General features: G+C 57.2%; 1 protein-coding gene across 20 annotated transcripts in view; it reads right to left on the bottom strand.

The window, feature by feature from the left end:
* Positions 1–20,489, bottom strand: part of EIF4G3 (eukaryotic translation initiation factor 4 gamma 3) — a 228,978-nt gene extending 208,489 nt beyond the window's left edge. For 11 of the 20 annotated variants that reach the window (XM_068162768.1, XM_068162762.1, XM_068162767.1 and 8 more), the window contains exon 1: positions 19,911–20,488. In XM_068162768.1, coding sequence (XP_068018869.1) covers positions 19,911–20,101 — 191 coding nt within the window. In that variant the 5' untranslated portion in view covers positions 20,102–20,488. Of the gene's footprint in view, positions 1–19,910 lie in introns of all 20 variants that reach the window. The other 9 variants (XM_068162751.1, XM_068162759.1, XM_068162756.1 and 6 more) reach the window with 1 other exon arrangement.
* Positions 20,490–21,001: the final 512 nt, after the last annotated feature.

Consider the following 21,001-nt stretch of genomic DNA (forward strand, 5'->3'; position numbering starts at 1 on the left):
ACCTCCCAGGCAGGAGACAGCCACAGCCTCCCTGGGCAACCTGTGCCAGAGTCTCCCCAGCCTCACTGCAAAGAATTTCTTCCTCATCTCCAGTCTCAGTCTCCTCTCTCCAGCTCAAAGCCATTGCCCCTTTTCCTGGCACTCCCCGCCCTTGTCCAAAGTCCCTCCCCAGCTCTCCTGGAGCCCCTTCAGGTACTGGAAGACTGCTCTGAGGTCTCCCTGGAGCCTTCTCTTCTCCAAGCTGAACAGCCCCAGCTCTCTTAGCCTGTCCCCACATGGGAGGTTCTCCAGCCCTCTGCTCATATTCAGGGCCTCCTCTCAACCTTCTCCAGCAGCTCCAGGTCCTTCTTGTGCTGGGGGCCCCAGAGCTGGAAGCAGTGCTGCAGGTGGGGTCTGAGCAGAGCAGAGCAGAGGGGCAGAATCCCCTCCCTGTGCTGCTGCTCTCCCTGCTCTGGCTGCAGCTCAGCACACAGCTGCCTGCTGGGCTGTCAGCAACCAGTGCTGGCTCCTGAGGACTCTGTCACCCCCAAATCCTTCTCCTCCAGGCTGCTCTGGAGCCACTGCTGAGCCAGGTTGGATTTGTGCTGGGGATTGCCCCAAGCCAAGCCCTTCACAGTTAACACCCATCCTGGATGATCAGCAGTCTCAGGGCTCAGGCCCTTCCAGCACTCCACACCATCACTCTTATTAAAGCACACATTTTGCTAGAAAGCTTTCTGCTGACTGCTCCCACTGCTGCCATCCAGGCCATTCAAGAAGGCATTCTGGACAGAGGGCCTGGCTATAAAACTCCCATGCTCTTCAGCTGCCAGAATGGCAGTTTGGTGACAGTGCAATTCATTCATTTCTTTAATGATCCTAACTTAAGCCTGAGCAGATACATTCTGCTTTGGCTTCAGCCAGCAGCGGTGGGGACCGTGCCAAGGGCCAGCAACAACTGCTTGGGTGACTGCTGCAGCACCAGGCACCACTGCCACAGGCACTGCAGCTGAACCCTACCGTGCCAAGGGCCAGCAACAACTGCTTGGGTGACTGCTGCAGCACCAGGCACCACTGCCACAGGCACCACTGCCACAGGCACTGCAGCTGAACCCTGCCATGCCAAGGGCCAGCAACAACTGCCTGGGTGACTGCTGCAGCACCAGGCACCACTGCCACAGGCACCACTGCCACAGGCACTGCAGCTGAACCCTGCCATGCCAAGGGCCAGCAACAACTGCCTGGGTGACTGCTGCAGCACCAGGTACCACTGCCACAGGCACTGCAACAGGTACCACTGCCACAGACAGCACTGCCACAGACACTGCACCAGGCGCCCCTGCCACAGACAGCACTGCCACAGACACTGCACCAGGCGCCCCTGCCACAGACACTGCACCAGGCACCCCTGCCACAGACACTGCACCAGGCACCCCTGCCACAGACACTGCACCAGGCACCCCTGCCACAGACAGCACTGCCACAGACACTGCACCAGGCGCCCCTGCCACAGACAGCACTGCCACAGACACTGCACCAGGCACCACTGCCACAGACAGCACTGCCACAGACACTGCACCAGGCGCCCCTGCCACAGACAGCACTGCCACAGACACTGCACCAGGCACCCCTGCCACAGACACTGCACCAGGCACCCCTGCCACAGACAGCACTGCCACAGACACTGCACCAGGCGCCCCTGCCACAGACAGCACTGCCACAGACACTGCACCAGGCGCCCCTGCCACAGGCAGCACTGCCACAGACACTGCACCAGGCACCCCTGCCACAGGCAGCAGCACCACTGCCACAGACACTGCACCAGGCGCCCCTGCCACAGACAGCACTGCCACAGACACTGCACCAGGCACCCCTGCCACAGACAGCACTGCCACAGACACTGCACCAGGCGCCCCTGCCACAGACAGCACTGCCACAGACACTGCACCAGGCGCCCCTGCCACAGACAGCACTGCCACAGACACTGCACCAGGCGCCCCTGCCACAGACAGCACTGCCACAGACACTGCACCAGGCGCCCCTGCCACAGACACTGCACCAGGCACCCCTGCCACAGACACTGCACCAGGCACCCCTGCCACAGACAGCACTGCCACAGACACTGCACCAGGCACCCCTGCCACAGACAGCACTGCCACAGACACTGCACCAGGCACCCCTGCCACAGACAGCACTGCCACAGACACTGCACCAGGCACCCCTGCCACAGACAGCACTGCCACAGACACTGCACCAGGCACCACTGCCACAGACACTGCACCAGGCGCCCCTGCCACAGACAGCACTGCCACAGGCACTGCACCAGGCACCACTGCCACAGACACTGCACCAGGCACCCCTGCCACAGACAGCACTGCCACAGACACTGCACCAGGCACCCCTGCCACAGACAGCACTGCCACAGACACTGCACCAGGCACCCCTGCCACAGACAGCACTGCCACAGACACTGCACCAGGCACCCCTGCCACAGACAGCACTGCCACAGGTGCTGCACCAGGCGCCGCTGCCACAGCACTGCAGCTGAACCCTACCTCCTGGGGGGCAATGGCAATGACTGCAGGTCAACCTTGGTGCACAACCAATCACACAATGGTAGGGGTTGGAAGGGACCTCTGGAGATCTTTGAGTCCAGCTCCCTTGCTGGTCACACAGAAACACATCCAGATGGGTCTTCAAAGTCTCCAGAGGAGACTCCACGAGCTCTCTGGGCAGCCTGCTCCAGGGCTCCAGCACCCTCACAGTAATGAAGTTTTTCCTCAAGTTGAGGTGGAACTTCCTGGGTTCCAGGTTTGCATCCACTGCCCCTCACATCCTATCACAGGGTACCACTGAAATGAGCCTGGCTCCTTCCTCTTGAGACTCCCCCTTCAGGTATTTGTAAACACTCATAAGATCTCCTTTCAGGCTGCTCTTCTCCAGGCTGAACAGCCCCAGGTGGCTCAGCCTTTCCCCATCACTCAGATGTCCCAGTCCCTTCAGCATTGGTTGAATGTTAGGAAGAAGTTCTACACAGAGAGAGAGATTGCCCATTGGAATGGGCTGCCTGGGGAGGTGGTGGAGTCCCCATCCCTGGAGGTGTTCAGGAGATTTGATGGGGTGCTTGGTGCCATGGGTTAGCTGTTTGGGTGGGTTGGATTGGTTGATGGGTTGGACTGGATGATCTTGAAGGTCTCTTCCAACCTGGTTTGGTTTATTCTAAATAAAGCATCCTCACAGCCTCTGCTGGACTCTCTCCAGTAGTTAGTTCCCTTTCCCTCTTGAACTGGGGAGCCCAGAACTGGACCCAGGACTCCAGATGTGGTCTCACTTGGACAGAATAGAGGGGAGGGAAAACCTCCCTCTGTGACCTGTTGGCCACACTCTCCTTCACGAGCCCAAGGACACCATTGGCCTTCTTGGCCACAAGGGCACATTGCTGCCCCATGGATATCTTACTGCCCACAAGGACTCCAAGGCCCTTCTCCATGGAGCTTCTTTGGGAATTAACTCTTGTGGTTGTTGTTAGAAAAGGTGGTTTGGAGGTGCAAGGAATACTCTTAACAAACACAATTAATGAACACAATTGAGCTGAACAGCTTCAGCTCTCTGAAAGTGACACTTGGTGTCTTCTTTAAGGGACAGCTGGAAGGTGACAGCTGGGCACCTTAAAGCACACCCCTGGAAAACAGAAACTCCAAGTTTCAGAGGAAGCTTGACAGCTGAATCCATTTGCATCTCACAGATCTGGAACTGCCCCAAATAAGTGAAGTATTTCATAGAATCCTTGAATGGCTCAAGTGGGAAGGGACAGAGATCATCCATTGCAACCTTCCTGCCACAGGCAAGGACACCTCTCAACTAGCCCAGGTTGCTCAAGGCCTCATCCAGCCTGGCTCTGAACACCTCCAGGCAGGAAGCATCCACAGCCTCCCTGGGCAGCCTGTGCCAGAGTCTCACCACCCTCCTACTGAAGAAATCTTTCCTCAGCTCCACTCTAACCCTGCTCTCCCTCAGCCTCAAACCATTCCCCCTTGGCCTGTCTCAGACACCCTCACGAAATGTCCCTCTGCAGCCTTCCTGGAGGATCCCGTCAGCTACTGGAAGGCAGCTCTAAGGTCCCCACAGGATCTTCCCCAGCTGAACACCCCCAGCTCCCTCATCCTGTCCTCACAGCAGAGGTGCTCCAGCCCTTGGATCATCCTTGTGACCTCCACCAGCACATTTGAAGAGAGCCCATCCTGGAACTGGTGCTTGTATCTGTGAGCACTGGTGAGAAAGGAAGGATGACAGCAACTGAAGGCAGTGCTGCCATCCACAGCAAGCTGAACTGAGAAGATGCCTCACCAGCTCGAGACAGCCACAAGAACCTTCAAGACAATTCACCCAAAGGGGGCTGCTCAAACCCCCTTTTCCCAGCCTGCTGCAGCTTGATATGCATCCAGCATTTCTATTAGAAGTTACAACCAAGATGCCTTCAGTGCTTCTTGATTTCAGCCCTTGCCTTCCCCCCTCAAAGCAAACAGGAGAGGTTCTCTCCCCCCAGCTGGAGCACCCTGCTGAGCTCCCTTCCAAAGATAACACAGATCTTGAAGCTGTCAACTCATCAGCTGCAGAACAAAGGGCCTGCTGTGCACATCACAGTGTGCCCAGGTGGCCAAGAAGGCCAAGGGCATCCTCGCCTGCAGCAGGAAGAGTGTGGCCAGCAGGAGCAGGGAAGTTCTTGTGCCCTGTGCTCAGCACTGCTTAGGCCACACCTGGAGTCCTGTGTCCAGTTCTGGGCCCCTCAGTTTAAGAAGGACATTGAGAGACTTGAAGGTGTCCAGAGAAGGGCAACAGAGCTGGGGAGAGGCCTTGAGCACAGCCCTGGGAGGAGAGGCTGAGGGAGCTGGGGTTGCTTAGCCTGGAGAAGAGGAGGCTCAGGGGTGACCTCATTGCCCTCTACAACTACCTGAAGGGAGGTTGGAGCCAGGAAGGGGTTGGGCTCTTCTCCCAGACACCCAGCACCAGAACAAGAGGACACAGTCTCAAGCTGTGCCAGGGGAGGTTTAGACTCGAGGTGAGAAGAAAGTTCTTCACCGAGCGAGTCGTTCGTCATTGGGATGTGCTGCCCAGGGAGGTGGTGGAGTCCCCATCCCTGGAGGTGTTCAAGAGGGGATTGGATGTGGCACTTGGTGCCATGGTTTAGTCCTGAGGTCTGTGGTGATAGGTTGGACTCAATGATCCTCGAGGTCTCTTCCAACACTGTGATCCTGTGATCACCCCAAACAAGAATCCAGGGCTCCCACGAAGTTTGCAGAGCAGATTTTGCTCTGGCTGGGGAGAAGCTGGTGAGGCAGCCAAGGGACAGCAGGAGCAGACCTTGCTGCTCAGTGGAAACACTTCAGGCTTTTTCCAGACATGTCCTTTCTCCAGGAGGTTCAGAGCCTTTCCAAGCCAGTGGCTGCTGAAAAAAACAAAGCTGCTGGGAGTAGCACTAATAGAAAACCCTTTCCCTTGGATGCCTAGAGGGAAAGTCTCCTGCTCAGTCTGACAAGAGTGGAGCCTTCTGTCACTTCTACTGTTTGGTGAGAGAACAAACTTATCCCAGAAGAATAGCAGCTTTAAGGCAGGGTGACTTCCCCAGCTCCTCAGGAACTCCTTTTCCAGCCCACCAGCAGCACAGCCACAGCCTTAGCTCAAGTGGATCTGCAAATGCCACCAGCAAGGCAGAGGTTTGCAGTGGAGCACTCTCAGTACCTCAGCCCCACACTCTCACATGTCCATCAAAACCAAACACACACTCAGCAGCTGACAACCCCAAAGAGCATCCTGCTCTGGTTGGTAGCTTCCACCTCCCCAAAGCTTTCCAAACTCAGGCAAATCTGTGCTATTTAAGAGCTTTAGCTGCATTCACTCTTCCCTGCTCAGCATCTTCACAGCACCAAGAGCAAATTCAATGACTGGCACCAGGATTCCTCCTCTTTCCACCCTGAGGATGCCCCAGTGAAGCCCACTCCCTGGGGGTGAGCAGGGATGATCACAGAATGGCTTAGATTGGAAGGGATCTCAGAGGTCATCTACTGCAACCTCCCTGCCATGCCCAGGGACACCTCTCAACCAGGCTTGGTAGCTCAAGGCCTCATCCAGCCTGGCCTTCAACACCTCCAGGGAAGAGGCAGCCACAGCCTCCCTGGGCAGCCTGTGCCAGAGGCTCAGCAGCCTCACACTGAAGAACTTCTTCCTCAGCTCCACTCTAACCCTGCTCTCCCTCAGCTTCAAACCCTTCCCCCTTGGCCTGGCTCAGACACTCTCAGGAAAAGCCTCTCTGCAGCCTTCCTGCAGGATCCCTCCAGGTCCTGGCAGGCAGCTCTGAGCTCCCCCCAGAGCCTTCTCCAGACTGACCAACCACAGCTCCCTCAGCCCATCTTCATGCCTGGGAGTTTCAGAGTTATTCCTGTGCAGAAACTCTAACTCCAGAGCACCAGAGCCTCATTCCTGCTGAGCTCAACTGCTTGGGAAGGAGCAGCTGCTCCGTGCACCTCAACAAGTCCCAACCCATTTCAACACTTCACCAAGAGTCTGGAGAACATTACTAATACCCTGCCCTCAACCACTATGTTTTCCTCTTAAGATGCACATTTCAGAAGCCACTTTGCTCTTTTTTTTTTCAGGCATATTTAAAGCTCTAGACATATTTCAACACCCATCCAGATAAAGGACACACAAAGGTGTGAAAACTGCCAGCAGAAACCTTTTTTGTGGGCTTGTTTTTCCCCTCCTTTGGTGGCAGAAGTTATTTAATCACAGAACAGTAGGGGTTGGGAGGGACCTCTGGAGATCTTTGAGTCCAACCCCCTGGCAAAGCAGGGTCACCCAGGGCAGGTCACCCAGGGACACATCCAGGTGGGGCTGGAAAGCCTCCAGGGGTTGGAAGGGACCTCTGGAGATCTTTGAGTCCAACTCCCCTGGCAAAGCAGGGTCACCCAGGGCTAGTCACACAGGGACACATCCAGGTGGGGCTTGAAAGCCTCCAGGGGTTGGAAGGGACCTCTGGCGATCTTTGAGTCCAACCCCCCTGGCAAAGCAGGGTCACCCAGGGCAGGTCACCCAGGGACACATCCAGGTGGGGCTTGAAAGCCTCCAGGGGTTGGAGAGGACCTCTGGAGATCTTTGAGTCCAACCCCCTGGCAAAGCAGGGTCACCCAGGGCAGGTCACCCAGGGACACATCCAGGTGGGGCTTGAAAGTCTCCAGGGGTTGGAGGGGACCTCTGGAGATCTGTGAGTCCAACCCCCCTGGCAAAGCAGGGTCACCCAGGGTAGGTCACACAGAACACATCCACGTGGGGCTGGAAAGCCTCCAGAGCAGGAGACTCCACAACCTCTCTGGGCAGCCTGCTCCAGGCCTCCAGCACCTTCACAGTAAAGAAGTTTCTCCTCCTGTTCAGGTGGAACCTCCTGGGTTCCAGCCTGTGCCCACTGCCCCTTGTCCTACCACAGGGCACCACTGAGCAGAGCCTGGCCCCTTCTTCTTGCCCCCCACCCTTCAGACACCTGTAAACATTCACAAGATTCCATCTCAACCTTCTCCAGCCTGATACAACCTGGGTGCAGGGCAATTTTTCTTCTTCTCTCCCCCTCAGGTGAGCACACAACAAGCAAAGGTAAAAGCAACTCCTAAGGCCCAGGGGCAGCTGGGAGGGTGTTGTTTTCCTTTCAGGAAAGACAGAAGAAAGCCTAAAAGCTGTCCCATTAACCCAGACACCTGCCCAGCAGCAATTTGACTCAAGTCCCATCAGCAACAGCATGCCATCATCTACTAGGAGAAGGGAGAGCTAGCACTGGGACACCTTCCAAACATTTGTAACACAGCAGCACCAGAATAACAGGTGAGAGCAAGCTTCCCCAGCCTAAAAGCTCCTTTCCTGCTCCTCCCTTTGATCCTTTCCTTTTTTAAGAGCCCATTCTATTTTCTTCATCCAGCTGCTCCACATTTGCTAGTTGGGAGGCAGAACAAAGACTCTGGAGAAGGAAACTGCACCCAGGAGCAGCTCCTGGGATTACCACCAAGCATGAAACACAGCCTGGAAAAGTCACATTGATGTCACCAAGTCTTCCTCATTTGACCAAGAAGGCAAATGGTCTCCTGGGGTGCGTGAAAATGAGTGGGGCCAGAAGGCCAAGGGAGGTTCTGCTTCCCCTTAGTGAGGCCACTAAGTGTTGGGTCCAGTTCCAGGCTCCCCAGCTCAAGAGAGACAGGGAACCACTGGAGAGTGTCCAGCAGAGACTACAAGGATGATCAATCACAGAATCAATAAGGCTGGAAAAGACCTCAGAGATCAGCAAGTGCAAGCTGTCACCCAACACCTCCTGACAACTAAACCATGGCATCAAGTGCCACATCCAGGGCACTGAACACCTCTAGGGATGGGGACTCCACCACCTCCCTGGGCAGTACATCCCAAGGGCCAATCTCTCTCTCAGTGAAGAACTTTCTCCTCACCTCCAGCCTAAACCTCCCCTGGCACAGCTTGAGACTGTGCCCTCTCATTCTGGTGCTGATTGCCTGATGCAGGGACTGGAACAGCTGTCTGAGGAGGCAAGCAGAGAGCCCTGGGGCTGTTTAGCTTGGAGAAGAGCAGGGAGCTGATCAATGTTTACAAATACCTGCAGTGTGGGTGTCAAGAAGGGGCCAGGCTCTTTTCAGTGGTGCCTTGTGATAGGACAAGGGGCAGTGGATGCACATCTAGAACGCAGGCAGTTCCATTCAGCAGGAGGAGAAACTTCTTTGTTGTGAAGGTGCAGGAGCCCTGGAGCAGGCTGCCCAGAGAGGTTGTGGAATCTCTTTCTCCAGAGAGATTTAAAACCCATCTGGACATGTCCCTGTGTGACCTGCTCTAGGTGACCCTGCTTTGGCAGGGGGGTTGAACACCATCCCCAGAGGTCCCTTCCAGCCCCTACCACTCTCTGATTCTCTAACTACACTCCCTTGAAGAAAGCAAAGTTAGCTCTTCTGGTTCCTCCAGCACACCAGGCAGGTCAGCTCCTCCACTCACACCTTCAAGCCCCATAACAAACACCAGCTTCCTCTTCACCACTCACTGCAGGAGAGCCTCTGCCCCTGCCAGCAGAGGTATTCAAAGCCCAGCTGAAGTTCCTCACTCCAGCCATGCCTGCACCCCAGCAATGCTGCCCTCCTCTAATTCCCCAGAGTAGAAATTCCAGCAACTCTAATCACATTAGGGGATTTACACACAACTGAACTTGACAGTTGACCAGCCCTGAAATTGCTGGATTAGGGAGAAAAAGAAAATACAGGTTACCCATGGCTTCCAGAGACATCTTTCCTGCTAAATCTTCCTACCAAACAAAACCTGGAGCCAGTGCTCCAGCCTGACACATCCCAACATTCACTGCCACCATGAAAGAGCCTCTCAGCCCCTAGGGGATGGGCAAAGCCCTTATGCACAGATGAAAATCACAGAATGGGGGGGTTGGAAGGGAGATCATCCAGTCCAACCCCCCTGCCAAAGCAGGATCACCCAGGGCAGGTCACACACAAACACATCCAGGTGGGGTTGGAAGCTCTCCAGAGATGGAGACTCCACAACCTCTCTGGGCAGCCTGCTCTAGGCCTCCAGCACCCTCACACCAACCAAGTTTCTCCTCATGTTGAGGTGAAGCTTCCTGTGCTCCAGTTTGTGTCTGCTGCCCCTTGTCCTATCACAGGACACCACCAGAAGGAGTCTGGGCTGCTTGCTCTTGACACCCACCCTTCAGGTACAAACATCAGACAGATCCCCTCTCAGGCTGCTCTTTTGCAGGTCAAACAGTCCCAGGTCTCTCACTCTTCCCTCCTCAGACAGATGCTCCACAGCCCCTTCATCACCCTTGTAGCCTGCACTGGACTCTCTCCAGTAGTTCCCTATCCCTCCTGAACTGGACACAATACTCCAGCTGTGGTCTCACCAGGGCAGAGTAGAAGGGGAGAAGAATCTCTCTCAACCTGTCAACCACATTCTCCTTCATGCACCCAGGATACCAAATCCTTCAGTGTCCAAACATCTCACTGGGAAGTTATTTGTTCTCCTACTACTCTCTCACCCACTTCTCACCGCAGATAAAAACCCAGCCTGTGGCCCAGCATCGGTGCTGTACCTTACACACACACAGACTGAGCTGGCTGGAGGAAGCTGCTCCTGCAGACTTCTGCCAGAGAGCTTCCACAGTCACATCCTCAGAAATGAGGGGAAAATAGGCCATGTGAAATCACATTTTTGGGAGCAGGGCTTTCTCCAAGACACTTCCCCATGAAAGCCTTCCACAGCCGGCGAAGGGCCACGGCCAGGCTCTGACGCCATTGGCTCTTGTCACTGAAGAAATTAAAGCCATTTCTGCTTGCAAGGATGCTCAGCAGTGCCAAGGCTGGGGAACACCAACAGGGCAGAGGGCACAGAGGTCTAAAAGCACTTCAGCCTTGGCAGAGGGCTCACAGAGCCCTGCCTGCTCCTCCCCTGCGGAGCGGCCGCAGCCCCGGAGCGGCAGGGAAAGGCTCTGCGCCTGGGGAAGCCTCTCTGCTGCTGCAGACCCTCCCAAGGGGTTTCATCTCCACAGCTTCAGACCCTCCCAAGGAGTTTCATCTCCACAGCTTCAGACCCTCCCAACAAGGAAACACTCCCTGGGCAGCACCGCTGCCCCTTCTTTGCCTTCATCCAGCTGGGAGTTCAGAAAGCTCAGCCCTGAGCTCAAGAAGACAGAGAGCAAGGAACACCTCAGATCTCAGCCCAGCTCCTCCCCTCCGTCCCACCTCTCACCACTCCTTCCCTTTCATGACTGCAAGGCTCTGAACATCCTCACTCACAAGTGGCTGCCACCAGCATATGGAAGGACTTCCATCAGTGCTCCCCTTTTAGCTCCAGATCAAGGTCAAAGCAGCCCAGAAGCCAGAGCTGATCCACCTGAGCTGCTCTGCACAACAGCCACCACCACACCCTCCAGGCTGACTTTCATGCCCAAGCAGCTTCCTAATCCCTGGGTCCTCACCTTCCAAGCCATCCACAGGGCAGCCCCAGAGAGCACAGAGAGGCTGCAGCGTGGTAAATGTCCCTTGAAATGGAAGGGAGCAGCAAGGGGACGTGGTGTGGGCTCCTCACTCCCAGAGGGAGCAACCCAGAGACCCTGATCCTGCAGCACACACTGAAGATGCTCTCATCAAAGACATCCCTGGGCACTTTCCCCTCCAGCTCAACATTTTGCTCACCTACCCAAATCCTCCTGAGCAGTCTTAACTGAACCAGAAGACTCCTCACACAGGCCCCCTCCACTGCCACAACCTGGCCTGCATCTGAACACCGGGGAAGTGCTGCCAGAAACTCACCTCAGCTTCACCCCCTGTCCCTTACATCCTGCATTTCTGTACCTCAGAAGCTTCTCTGCTGTCACACAGCCTCCCAAGATGCACAAGCCCAAGGTACACAAACCTCCATCAAACTGCTGGAGTGGATCCAGAAGAGGCCACAAAGCTGATCAGAGGGCTGGAGCAGGTGCTCCAGCTATGAGACTGGCTACAAGAGTTGGGGCTGTTCAGCCTGGAGAAGAGAAGGCTCCAGGGAGACCTCAGAGCAGCCTTCCAGCACCTGAAGGGGCTCCAGGAGTGCTGGGGAGGGACTTTGGACAAGGGCTGGGAGGGACAGGACAAGGGACAATGTGGTGGCTTTGAGCTCGAAGAGAGGAGATTGAGACTGGAGATTAAGAACAAATTATTGAGAGTGAGGGTGGGGAGGCACTGGCACAGGTTGCCCAGGGAGGCTGTGGCTGTCCCCTCCCTTGGAAGGGTTCAGGGCCAGGCTGGATGAGGCCTTGAGCAAGCTGGGCTGGTGGGAGGTGTCCCTGCCCAAGGCAGGGGGTTGGAGCTGGCTGAGCTTTCAGGTCACCAAAAACCTAAACCATTCTGCGATGCTGTGAATGTCTTGCCCTGCTCCTGGGCTTTTGGGAAGCTGCTCACCTCCAGAAGACGCCACCCAAGAGGGCAGGAACCAGCACAATGCAGTCTGAGAGGGACTCCAGGTAAAGAAACCCAGACAAACTTGCAGTGCTGTGGCAGCACCAACAAAACACAAGGTTCTGTGCACAGCAACGACCTACTCCCCACAGAAACCCCCCCAGAACACTGAGCTTCCTGGAAAGGGAATCCAAATGGGGGCAGAAAGGGCAGGTTTTAAATGCCCATCTGTTAAAACCCATCCTGACCCTGCCACCACTGCCCTGCTGCTATAACCTGAGAGCCAGGCGAGCCCAGGGACACCCAATCTCCTGCTCCAACAGCTCCAGGGATATATTAAGGTCAAGTTTACTGGTGCCTGCACAGAGCCCATCAACAACCAGGAAGCTGAACTCCCTCCAAGGAAGTTTGGAAAAGAAAACAAAACCCTCCTGACACCAGCCCAGAGCTCTGACTTGGCTCCAAGGTACAGGATGACATTAACCCTGAGGAGTCAGCAACCCAGCCTCCAGAGCACACAACCTGTCTGTCCCTCACGCCACTGTCTGCCCACCTCTGGGCTGGGAGGGAACTGGTGACCTACTTCTATTGATCCACAACCTTTAGTCACAGTGTGGGGACTTTGTCAAAGAGCACAAAAACAATAGTTGACTCTTAGGGTGGGAGCAAGGGGAAGGGCAAAGAGACACGGTGAGGTTTAACTGGTGTGCCAAGTGCCACCACATTCCAGCGTGGGCCTGCAGGGAGCTGGCAGCACAGAGCCCACCCTCCTTATCCCACAGCTCTGTGGAAGAAGCTCTGCTGCAGAACAATCCACTGCACTGGGGACTGCCCCTCAGAGACAGCCCAAAAGGTGGCAGAGCAGGTGGAGTCTTGATGCCATCCCTCTGGCTGTCATTGCAGTGTGATACAGTTATACCCTCCCTTGTCCCACACCACCCAACACAGGCCATTACCAACAGCTTCTGGGCACAGCTGCAGCCTGGGATGAGGTTTGATCACTCAGCATGACCAGAGCCACAAAATCATCCCAGCTTTCTCTGACAGGAAATTTCACTCCTTGAAGCCAGTGTTAGGGAGGTGATGAACAACCTCAAAGTTCTGTCTGGCTTTACTGCAGTCTCCTGTTCAGCAGGCAACAGAACAAAACTCACAGACTGATAGAAGGGATCTCAAAGCTCATTCAGTTCCAGCCCCCTGCCATGGGCAGGTACACCTCCCACCAGCACAGCTTGCTCAAGGCCCCAACAACACCTCCAGGCAGGGGACAGCCACAGCCTCCCTGGGCAACCTGCTCCAGTGTCTCCCCACCCTCACTCTCAAGAATTTCTTCCTCATCTCCAGTCTCAGTCTCCCCGCTTCCAACTCAAAGCCACCACATTGTCCCTTGTCCTATCCCTCCCAGCCCTTGTCCAAAGTCCCTCTCCAGCTCTCCTGGAGCCCCTTCAGGTGCTGGAAGGCTGTTCTGAGGTCTCCCTGGAGCCTTCTCTTCTCCTGGCTAACAGCCCCAACTCTCCCAGCCTGTCCCCACAGGAGATGTTCTCCAGCCCTCTGATCATCTTCATGGCCTGCTCTGGACACACACACTAACAGTTCCAGGTCCTTCTTGTGCTGGGGGGCCCAGAACTGGATGTGGTGCTGCAGGTGGGGCCTCAGCAGATCAGAGGGGCAGAATCACCTCCATCCCATCACAACATCTCTCTTTGCTGCCTCCATCACTCCTCAGCTTCACCTCCCTTTCAGAAATAAGTTTTAAATCCCTTCTTCCCTCTGCATTTTGACCTTCCCCCTTGAAGGCCTTCTTCCCAGTGCAGGTGTCCTTTGTCCTGCACAGCTCTCTCTCACCCAACTCCTTTTTCCCCCCAGTTACAGACAACTCTTGCATTCCATGATGCATGAAGCACTAAACCCACAGGTTTCCAGAGACACAAAGCTCACCATGCAGAAGCTGGTTTGGTTTAAAACAACTCCAATCAGGGCCTTGGCCTCCCTGCTGCCATACCACAGCCCACCCCCTCAGCAACTAAACCCTCCTGCTGCCACGAGGAGACCTCACAGGGCTCTGCCAGAGGAAACCTGCAGCTAACCTTTATCAGCTGGAGGATGCTGCTGCCTCCACGGTGGTATCAAAACAGAGAAGGAGGGGGAAAAAAAACAAACAAAAAAGGAAAAGAACAAAAACAGCAAAAGAAAAGGGAAACTAACCCGAGCTAAAAATAAAGCTGAACTCGGGTGACCTCCTGCCCTGCAGTAAATCACAGCTGAACTCTGCTCCCCACACCCGCCTGCCGCAGCAGCGCGCACGGAAGGCAACAGCTTCGGGGTCACGCTGCTGTTTACTACCTGGAGTGCACAACGGAGCTGTGGGGGAGGGAAATGAACAGCCAGGACACCTCAACACAGCTCACCCAAGATGCCTGCAGACACACACAGAGTTTGGGTAGGCTCAGGACAGTCAGGATACCTCAACACAGCTCCCCAAGAAGTCTGCAGACACACACAGAGTTTGGGTAGGCTCAGGACAGCCAGGACACCTCAACACAGCTCACCCCACAGCTCTGCAGACACACACAGAGTTTGGGTAGGCTCAGGACAGCCAGGACACCTCAACACAGCTCCCCAAGAGGTCTGCAGACACACACAGAGTTTGGGTAGGCTCAGGACAGCCAGGACACCTCAACACAGCTCACCCAAGATGCCTGCAGACACACACAGAGTTTGGGTAGGGCTCAGGACAGCCAGGACACCTCAAGACAGCTCACCCCAGAGGTCTGCAGACACACACAGAGTTTGGGTAGGCTCAGGACAGCCAGGACACCTCAACACAGCTCCCCAAGAGCTCTGCAGACACACACAGAGTTTGGGTAGGTCACAGGACAGCCAGGACACCTCAACACAGCTCACCCCACAGCTCTGCAGACACACACAGAGTTTGGGTAGGCTCAGGACAGCCAGGACACCTCAACACAGCTCCCCAAGAGCTCTGCAGACACACACAGAGTTTGGGTAGGTCACAGGACAGCCAGGACACCTCAACACAGCTCCCCAAGAGGTCTGCAGACACACACAGAGTTTGGGTAGGTCACAGGACAGCCAGGACACCTCAACACAGCTCACCCCAGAGCTCTGCAGACACACACAGAGTTTGGGTAGGTTACAGGACAGCCAGGACACCTCAACACAGCTCCCCAAGAGCTCTGCAGACACACACAGAGTTTGGGTAGGTCACAGGACAGCCAGGACACCTCAACACAGCTCCCCAAGAGGTCTGCAGACACACACAGAGTTTGGGTAGGCTCAGGACAGCCAGGACACCTCAAGACAGCTCACCCCAGAGCTCTGCAGACACACACAGAGTTTGGGCAGGCTCAGGACAGCCAGGACACCTCAACACAGCTCCCCAAGAGCTCTGCAGACACACACAGAGTTTGGGATATGCTCAGGACAGCCAGGACACCTCAACACAGCTCACCCCAGAGCTCTGCAGACACACACAGAGTTTGGGTAGGCTCAGGACAGCCAGGACACCTCAACACAGCTCACCCCACAGCTCTGCAGACACACACAGAGTTTGGGATAAGCTCAGGACAGCCAGGACACCTCAACACAGCTCACCCCACAGCTCTGCAGACACACAGAGTTTGGGATAAGCTCAGGACAGCCAGGACACCTCAACACAGCTCACCCCACAGCTCTGCAGACACACACAGAGTTTGGGGAGGTCACAGGACAGCCAGGACACCTCAACACAGCTCACCCCAGAGGTCTGCAGACACACACAGAGTTTGGGTAGGCTCAGGACAGCCAGGACACCTCAACACAGCTCACCCCACAGCTCTGCAGACACACACAGAGTTTGGGCAGGCTCAGGACAGCCAGGACACCTCAACACAGCTCCCCAAGAGGTCTGCAGACACACACAGAGTTTGGGTAGGCTCAGGACAGCCAGGACACCTCAACACAGCTCACCAAGAGGTCTGCAGACACACACAGAGTTTGGGTAGGCTCAGGACAGCCAGGACACCTCAACACAACTCACCCCAGAGCTCTGCAGACACACACAGAGTTTGGGTAGGCTCAGGACAGCCAGGACACCTCAACACAGCTCACCAAGAGGTCTGCAGACACACACAGAGTTTGGGTAGGCTCAGGACAGCCAGGACACCTCAACACAACTCACCCCAGAGCTCTGCAGACACACACAGAGTTTGGGTAGGTCACAGGACAGCCAGGACACCTCAACACAGCTCACCCCACAGCTCTGCAGACACACACAGAGTTTGGGGAGGTCACAGGACAGCCAGGACACCTCAACACAGCTCCCCAAGAGGTCTGCAGACACACACAGAGTTTGGGCAGGTCACAGAACAGCCAGGACACCTCAACACAGCTCCCCAAGAGGTCTGCAGACACACACAGAGTTTGGGCAGGTCACAGAACAGCCAGGACACCTCAACACAACTCACCCCAGAGCTCTGCAGACACACACAGAGTTTGGGTAGGCTCAGGACAGCCAGGACACCTCAATACAGCTCACCCAAGAGCTCTGCAGACACACACAGAGTTTGGGGAGGTCACAGGACAGCCAGGACACCTCAACACAGCTCACCCCACAGCTCTGCAGACACACACAGAGTTTGGGGAGGTCACAGGACAGCCAGGACACCTCAACACAGCTCACCCCACAGCTCTGCAGACACACACAGAGTTTGGGTAGGCTCAGGACAGCCAGGACACCTCAACACAGCTCCCCAAGAGGTCTGCAGACACACACAGAGTTTGGGCAGGTCACAGAACAGCCAGGACACCTCAACACAGCTCACACCACAGCTCTGCAGACACACACAGAGTTTGGGTAGGCTCAGGACAGTGAGGATACCTCAACACAGCTCCCCAAGAGGTCTGCAGACACACACGGAGTTTGGGTAGGCTCAGGACAGCCAGGACACCTCAACACAGCTCACCCCACAGCTCTGCAGACACACACAGGGTTTGGGTAGGCTCAGGACAGCCAGGACACCTCAACACAGCTCCCCAAGAGGTCTGCAGACACACACAGAGTTTGGGTAGGTCACAGGACAGCCAGGACACCTCAACACAGCTCACCCAACAGGTCTGGAACACAGACAGTTTGGGTAGGTCCCAGCACAGAGGAGCAGTTTGGAAGCTCATGTGGTCAGGCACAACCTGCTTTCAGCACAGCACAGCTGGAAATAAAGCCCAGACTCCATCACTAGCTTGTCATCACCGCCTGATGCTTCCCCACTCCTCTCTACAAGGCATCCAGTTGGGTCTCACTGATGGGACATGCTCCATCCAGCTCCTCCAGAGTCCTGCCCATTCCTTCCAAGGCTTTCCATTTGGAGGCTGAGCTCAGAGCTTCATCACCTCAGGCATTTAGTGACAGCACTCACCAAAAGCAACAGTGTCCTCCTGCCTGAACACAGCCACCCTCACAAGCCACCACCAAGATCACCCTCAGCAAGAAGTGCCTGGAGATGTCCTCCTGTCTGAGCAAGGACAGTACAGTCCCTCTCATAGACACCACCAAGCTCACCCTCAACATGAAGAAGTGTTTGAGACATTCTCCTGCCTGAGCTAGGACAGGACAGTGGCTCTCACAAGCCACCACCAAACTCACCCTCAACAAGCATTCAGAGACATCCCCCTGTCTGAGCTGGGATGGCACAGTCACTCTCACAAGGCACTACCAAGCTCACCCTCAACAAGAAGCATTCAGAGACATCCCCCTGTCTGAGCTGGGATGGCACAGCCACTCTCACAAGCCACTACCAAGCTCATCCTCAACAAGCATTCAGAGACATCCCCCTGTCTGAGCTGGGATGGCACAGCCACTCTCACAAGCCACTACCAAGCTCACCTTCAACAAGCAGCATTCAGAGACATCCCCCTGTCTGAGCTGGGATGGCACAGCCACTCTCACAAGCCACTACCAAGCTCACCCTCAGCAAGAAGTACTCCAAGAAGAAGCTGGAGAAGTAGTCAAGTCCCTCCACGGTGCTTTTAATAACTTGCAAACAAAGTGCTTTGGGAAGCCCAGCACACTCCCAGATCCCACAGCCAGGCCAACTCCAACCCTTCCAACCGTCAAGGCACCCAAGCATCACGTTCCCCATGACAGAAAGACCTCTTCCAGCCAGCCCAGCAGCCGGCTGGGAAGAAGAGCCCAGCGGGGCTCTGGCGGTGCGTGCCGGCCGGCGTTCCCACTCCAACACTTGGCACATCCCTCAAAACCCGGCAAAATTTCCTCTGAGCAACAGTTTCCTGCCCACCACCCCCTGGACTCCGCGATGACAGCACCTTGAGCACTTTTTTCCACCCCCCTCAACAAAGCACAGGCTGCAAGGACAAGAACAGCGGAGCGAGAAGGGTCCCTCCCCGGCCCCCTCCGGAATCCTCAAGAGGTTTTTTCACTTGACCCAAACAAATCCCCAACCCTCTGAGGGGTTTCAGCAACGCGTTTGTTGTCATGGCAAGAAGCGATCCTTGCCGGAAGCTCAGGAAAACAATGGGCTGGGGCTTAAAAGTGCTTAGAAAAAGGCTGCCTTTTCCCACCTCAAAAATGAAAGTGAGAGGAGCAGCAGCAGCAGCAGAAGCAGCAACAACAACATCAACAAGCAGCAGCACATCCAAGCGAGCACGTTTCTCGAAGAGCAGGGCCACCGAACACCACTGGAAGAACACCCCCTTAGCCACCCCCAGCACGAAAACAAACCCCACCCGGCGCTTCCACAGCGCAGCCCCGAGCCGCCCGAGAGGCACCGACCACGCTGCCGCCGCCGCCGCCGGCCGGCCCCTGCGCACCGCCGCCGGGGCGCTCGGCACGCCGAGAATTCACCCAGCGACGGGGGGGGGGAGGCTTTCTTGGGCTTGCTTTGGGGTTTCGGTTTGTTTGGGGTTTGGGGGTGGTTGGTGGTGTTTTTTTCCCTCCCCCTCCACTTCACGCTCCCCCCAAAACTTCGTGGAGAGCACACAGGCAGCCTGCCCGGGGGTGTGTGCTGTCAGAGGTAGGGTGCAAAGCCCCTGCCAGGCAGGCGGCTCGGCCACCAGGACTTTCCTGCTGATCCCTGCAGTATTTCCCCTCCTGACTCGGGGCCTAGCCGCAGCGGGGAAGGGAAGACCTTTAAAACCCATCGGCGGCCTCTTGTTGTGGCCGAGGCTGCCGCGGCGGAGCGACGGGGGGGGTGGGGATCTGTAGGGGAGCGGGACCCCCCCACCCCCACCCCTGCGCTCCTTTCCTCCTTCCCATCGCCCAGGGGCCCAAGACACTGCCCCCGAGATCGATGTCCAGCGGCCAAGTAAGAGAAAAAAAGATAAATAAATAATGAATTGAAAGAAATAGATAAATCACACAGACACCACCACCACCCCCCCCAAAAAAAAACCAAACCAACTCCAAATTGCTCTTTAAAATACAAATAAAAGTCAGCCCCCAGCGGGCGCAAAGCTCAGGGTTAAAGCGGTCTGGGTCCGGGAATAAAAGCACAACGAACCCCCAGCACTTACCTGGGCAGCGCCGGAGCACAAGCGAAGAGCGATTGGCAATTAAAAGTTTACCCTTGGGGGTCACCGCCGCTCTTGGGGGGGGGGGGGGAGAAGGGCGAGGGCACAAACAGGGGCTGGGGACCCCCTGCCCGCCCCAGGGGAAGAGGGTGAACCCCCCAGCGCATCCCTAAGTGCAGCCCCTTCTCGCCACCCCGGCAGGTGCAGCCCCCCTCTTCGCACAAGGGGGAACCCCCCGCCCCCCCTCCACACACACACAGAGGAGCGGGGAGCCCCCAGTCGCCACCCCGCGCCCCCACACACACAACCCCCCCCCGGGGCTGAGGGGAGCCCTCGGCCCCTCCCCGCCCCCTCCCCGGGCCCCGCTCGCTGTGGGGAAGGGGTTGTCGCCCCCCCTCAAGCCCACACCCCCGGGGCAAAGGATACTGCTGGGGTGGTTGGGGCGGCAAGGCCCTGATGTTGGGGTGAGGCGCCGGCGCCGGGTGAGGGGGTGCCGAGGGGGGAGGCGGCCCCGCCGCCGCTGCCGCCGCCGCCCCGCTCCCGGGGCCGGTCCCCGCCGCCGCTGCCGCCGCCGCCGCCGCGCCGGGTTTCAAAGCCGCCTTCTGCGGTAAACTCATCGCCAAGCGGAGCCACCACCCCCCGGCGGGGAGCAGGGCCGGGGCCGGGGGGGAGCCGGGGAGCGGGCCGGGGGCCGGTGCGGCGGCCGGGGCAGCGCGGCGGGCCGGCACCGGCGCCGGTCTCCGTGACAACGCGCCTCCCGGAGGGGCTCGGCGCGGGGAGGGGACGGGAGAGGGGCCGGCGGGGAGGGGAGGGAGGGGGGGAGGCGGCTCAGGCCGCGCTGCTCATGAGCCGCCGGCGGCGGGGGGTCTCGGTCCCCCTCCCCGGGGGCAGCGGAGCCCTTCGCGGTGGCGGCTCTCGGGCGATGCCGGCGGATTTTCCTCACTGAAGTAGCGGAGCATCAAACATGGCGCTGCGGCCGCCTCCAGCAGTCCGGCAGGACGGACGCTCGGGCGCCTTCGGGCCGCTCCGGAGCCGCTCGGCCCACTGGCGTTCGGCAACCTTCGGCTCTTTCCGGACCTGCTCGCTAGCGAGCACCATTCGGAACACCTCGGCTCCTTCCGGAAACCTTCGCGGGCGCACGCGTCCTTCTACCCCTGCTCCCCGCCTCCCTCCCCTCTCAGCGCGACACCTCCCGTGACCCCCGCGCTCGGCAAACCTCGGCTCTTTCCGGAAACCGAGGCCGTGAGGCAGCTCGGGAAGCTTCGCACAGGCTCGAGGGAGAGATTCCCGCCCAGGCGAGAGGCGCTGGGGGGACCCTTCGGAGCCTCTCGGGAGCCGCGAGGCTGCAGCTTCGGGCGCCTTCGGCTTGGCCCGGAGAGCCTTCGGCAGCGCTCGGCTGTGAGGGAGCGGGGTTGCGAGGGGGGGCCTGGCCCCGGGAGCACCCCCCCACACCGCCGGCCCTGCGGCAGGGGGCTGCCCCTCAGCCACACAGCTTACCCACAGCAGCCCTTGGGTGT

Source organism: Melanerpes formicivorus, unplaced genomic scaffold (assembly GCF_026170545.1).
Source record: "Melanerpes formicivorus ecotype bairdi unplaced genomic scaffold, bMelFor1.0.p_v2 SCAF_67, whole genome shotgun sequence".
In the NCBI taxonomy this organism is placed as follows: domain Eukaryota; kingdom Metazoa; phylum Chordata; class Aves; order Piciformes; family Picidae; genus Melanerpes; species Melanerpes formicivorus.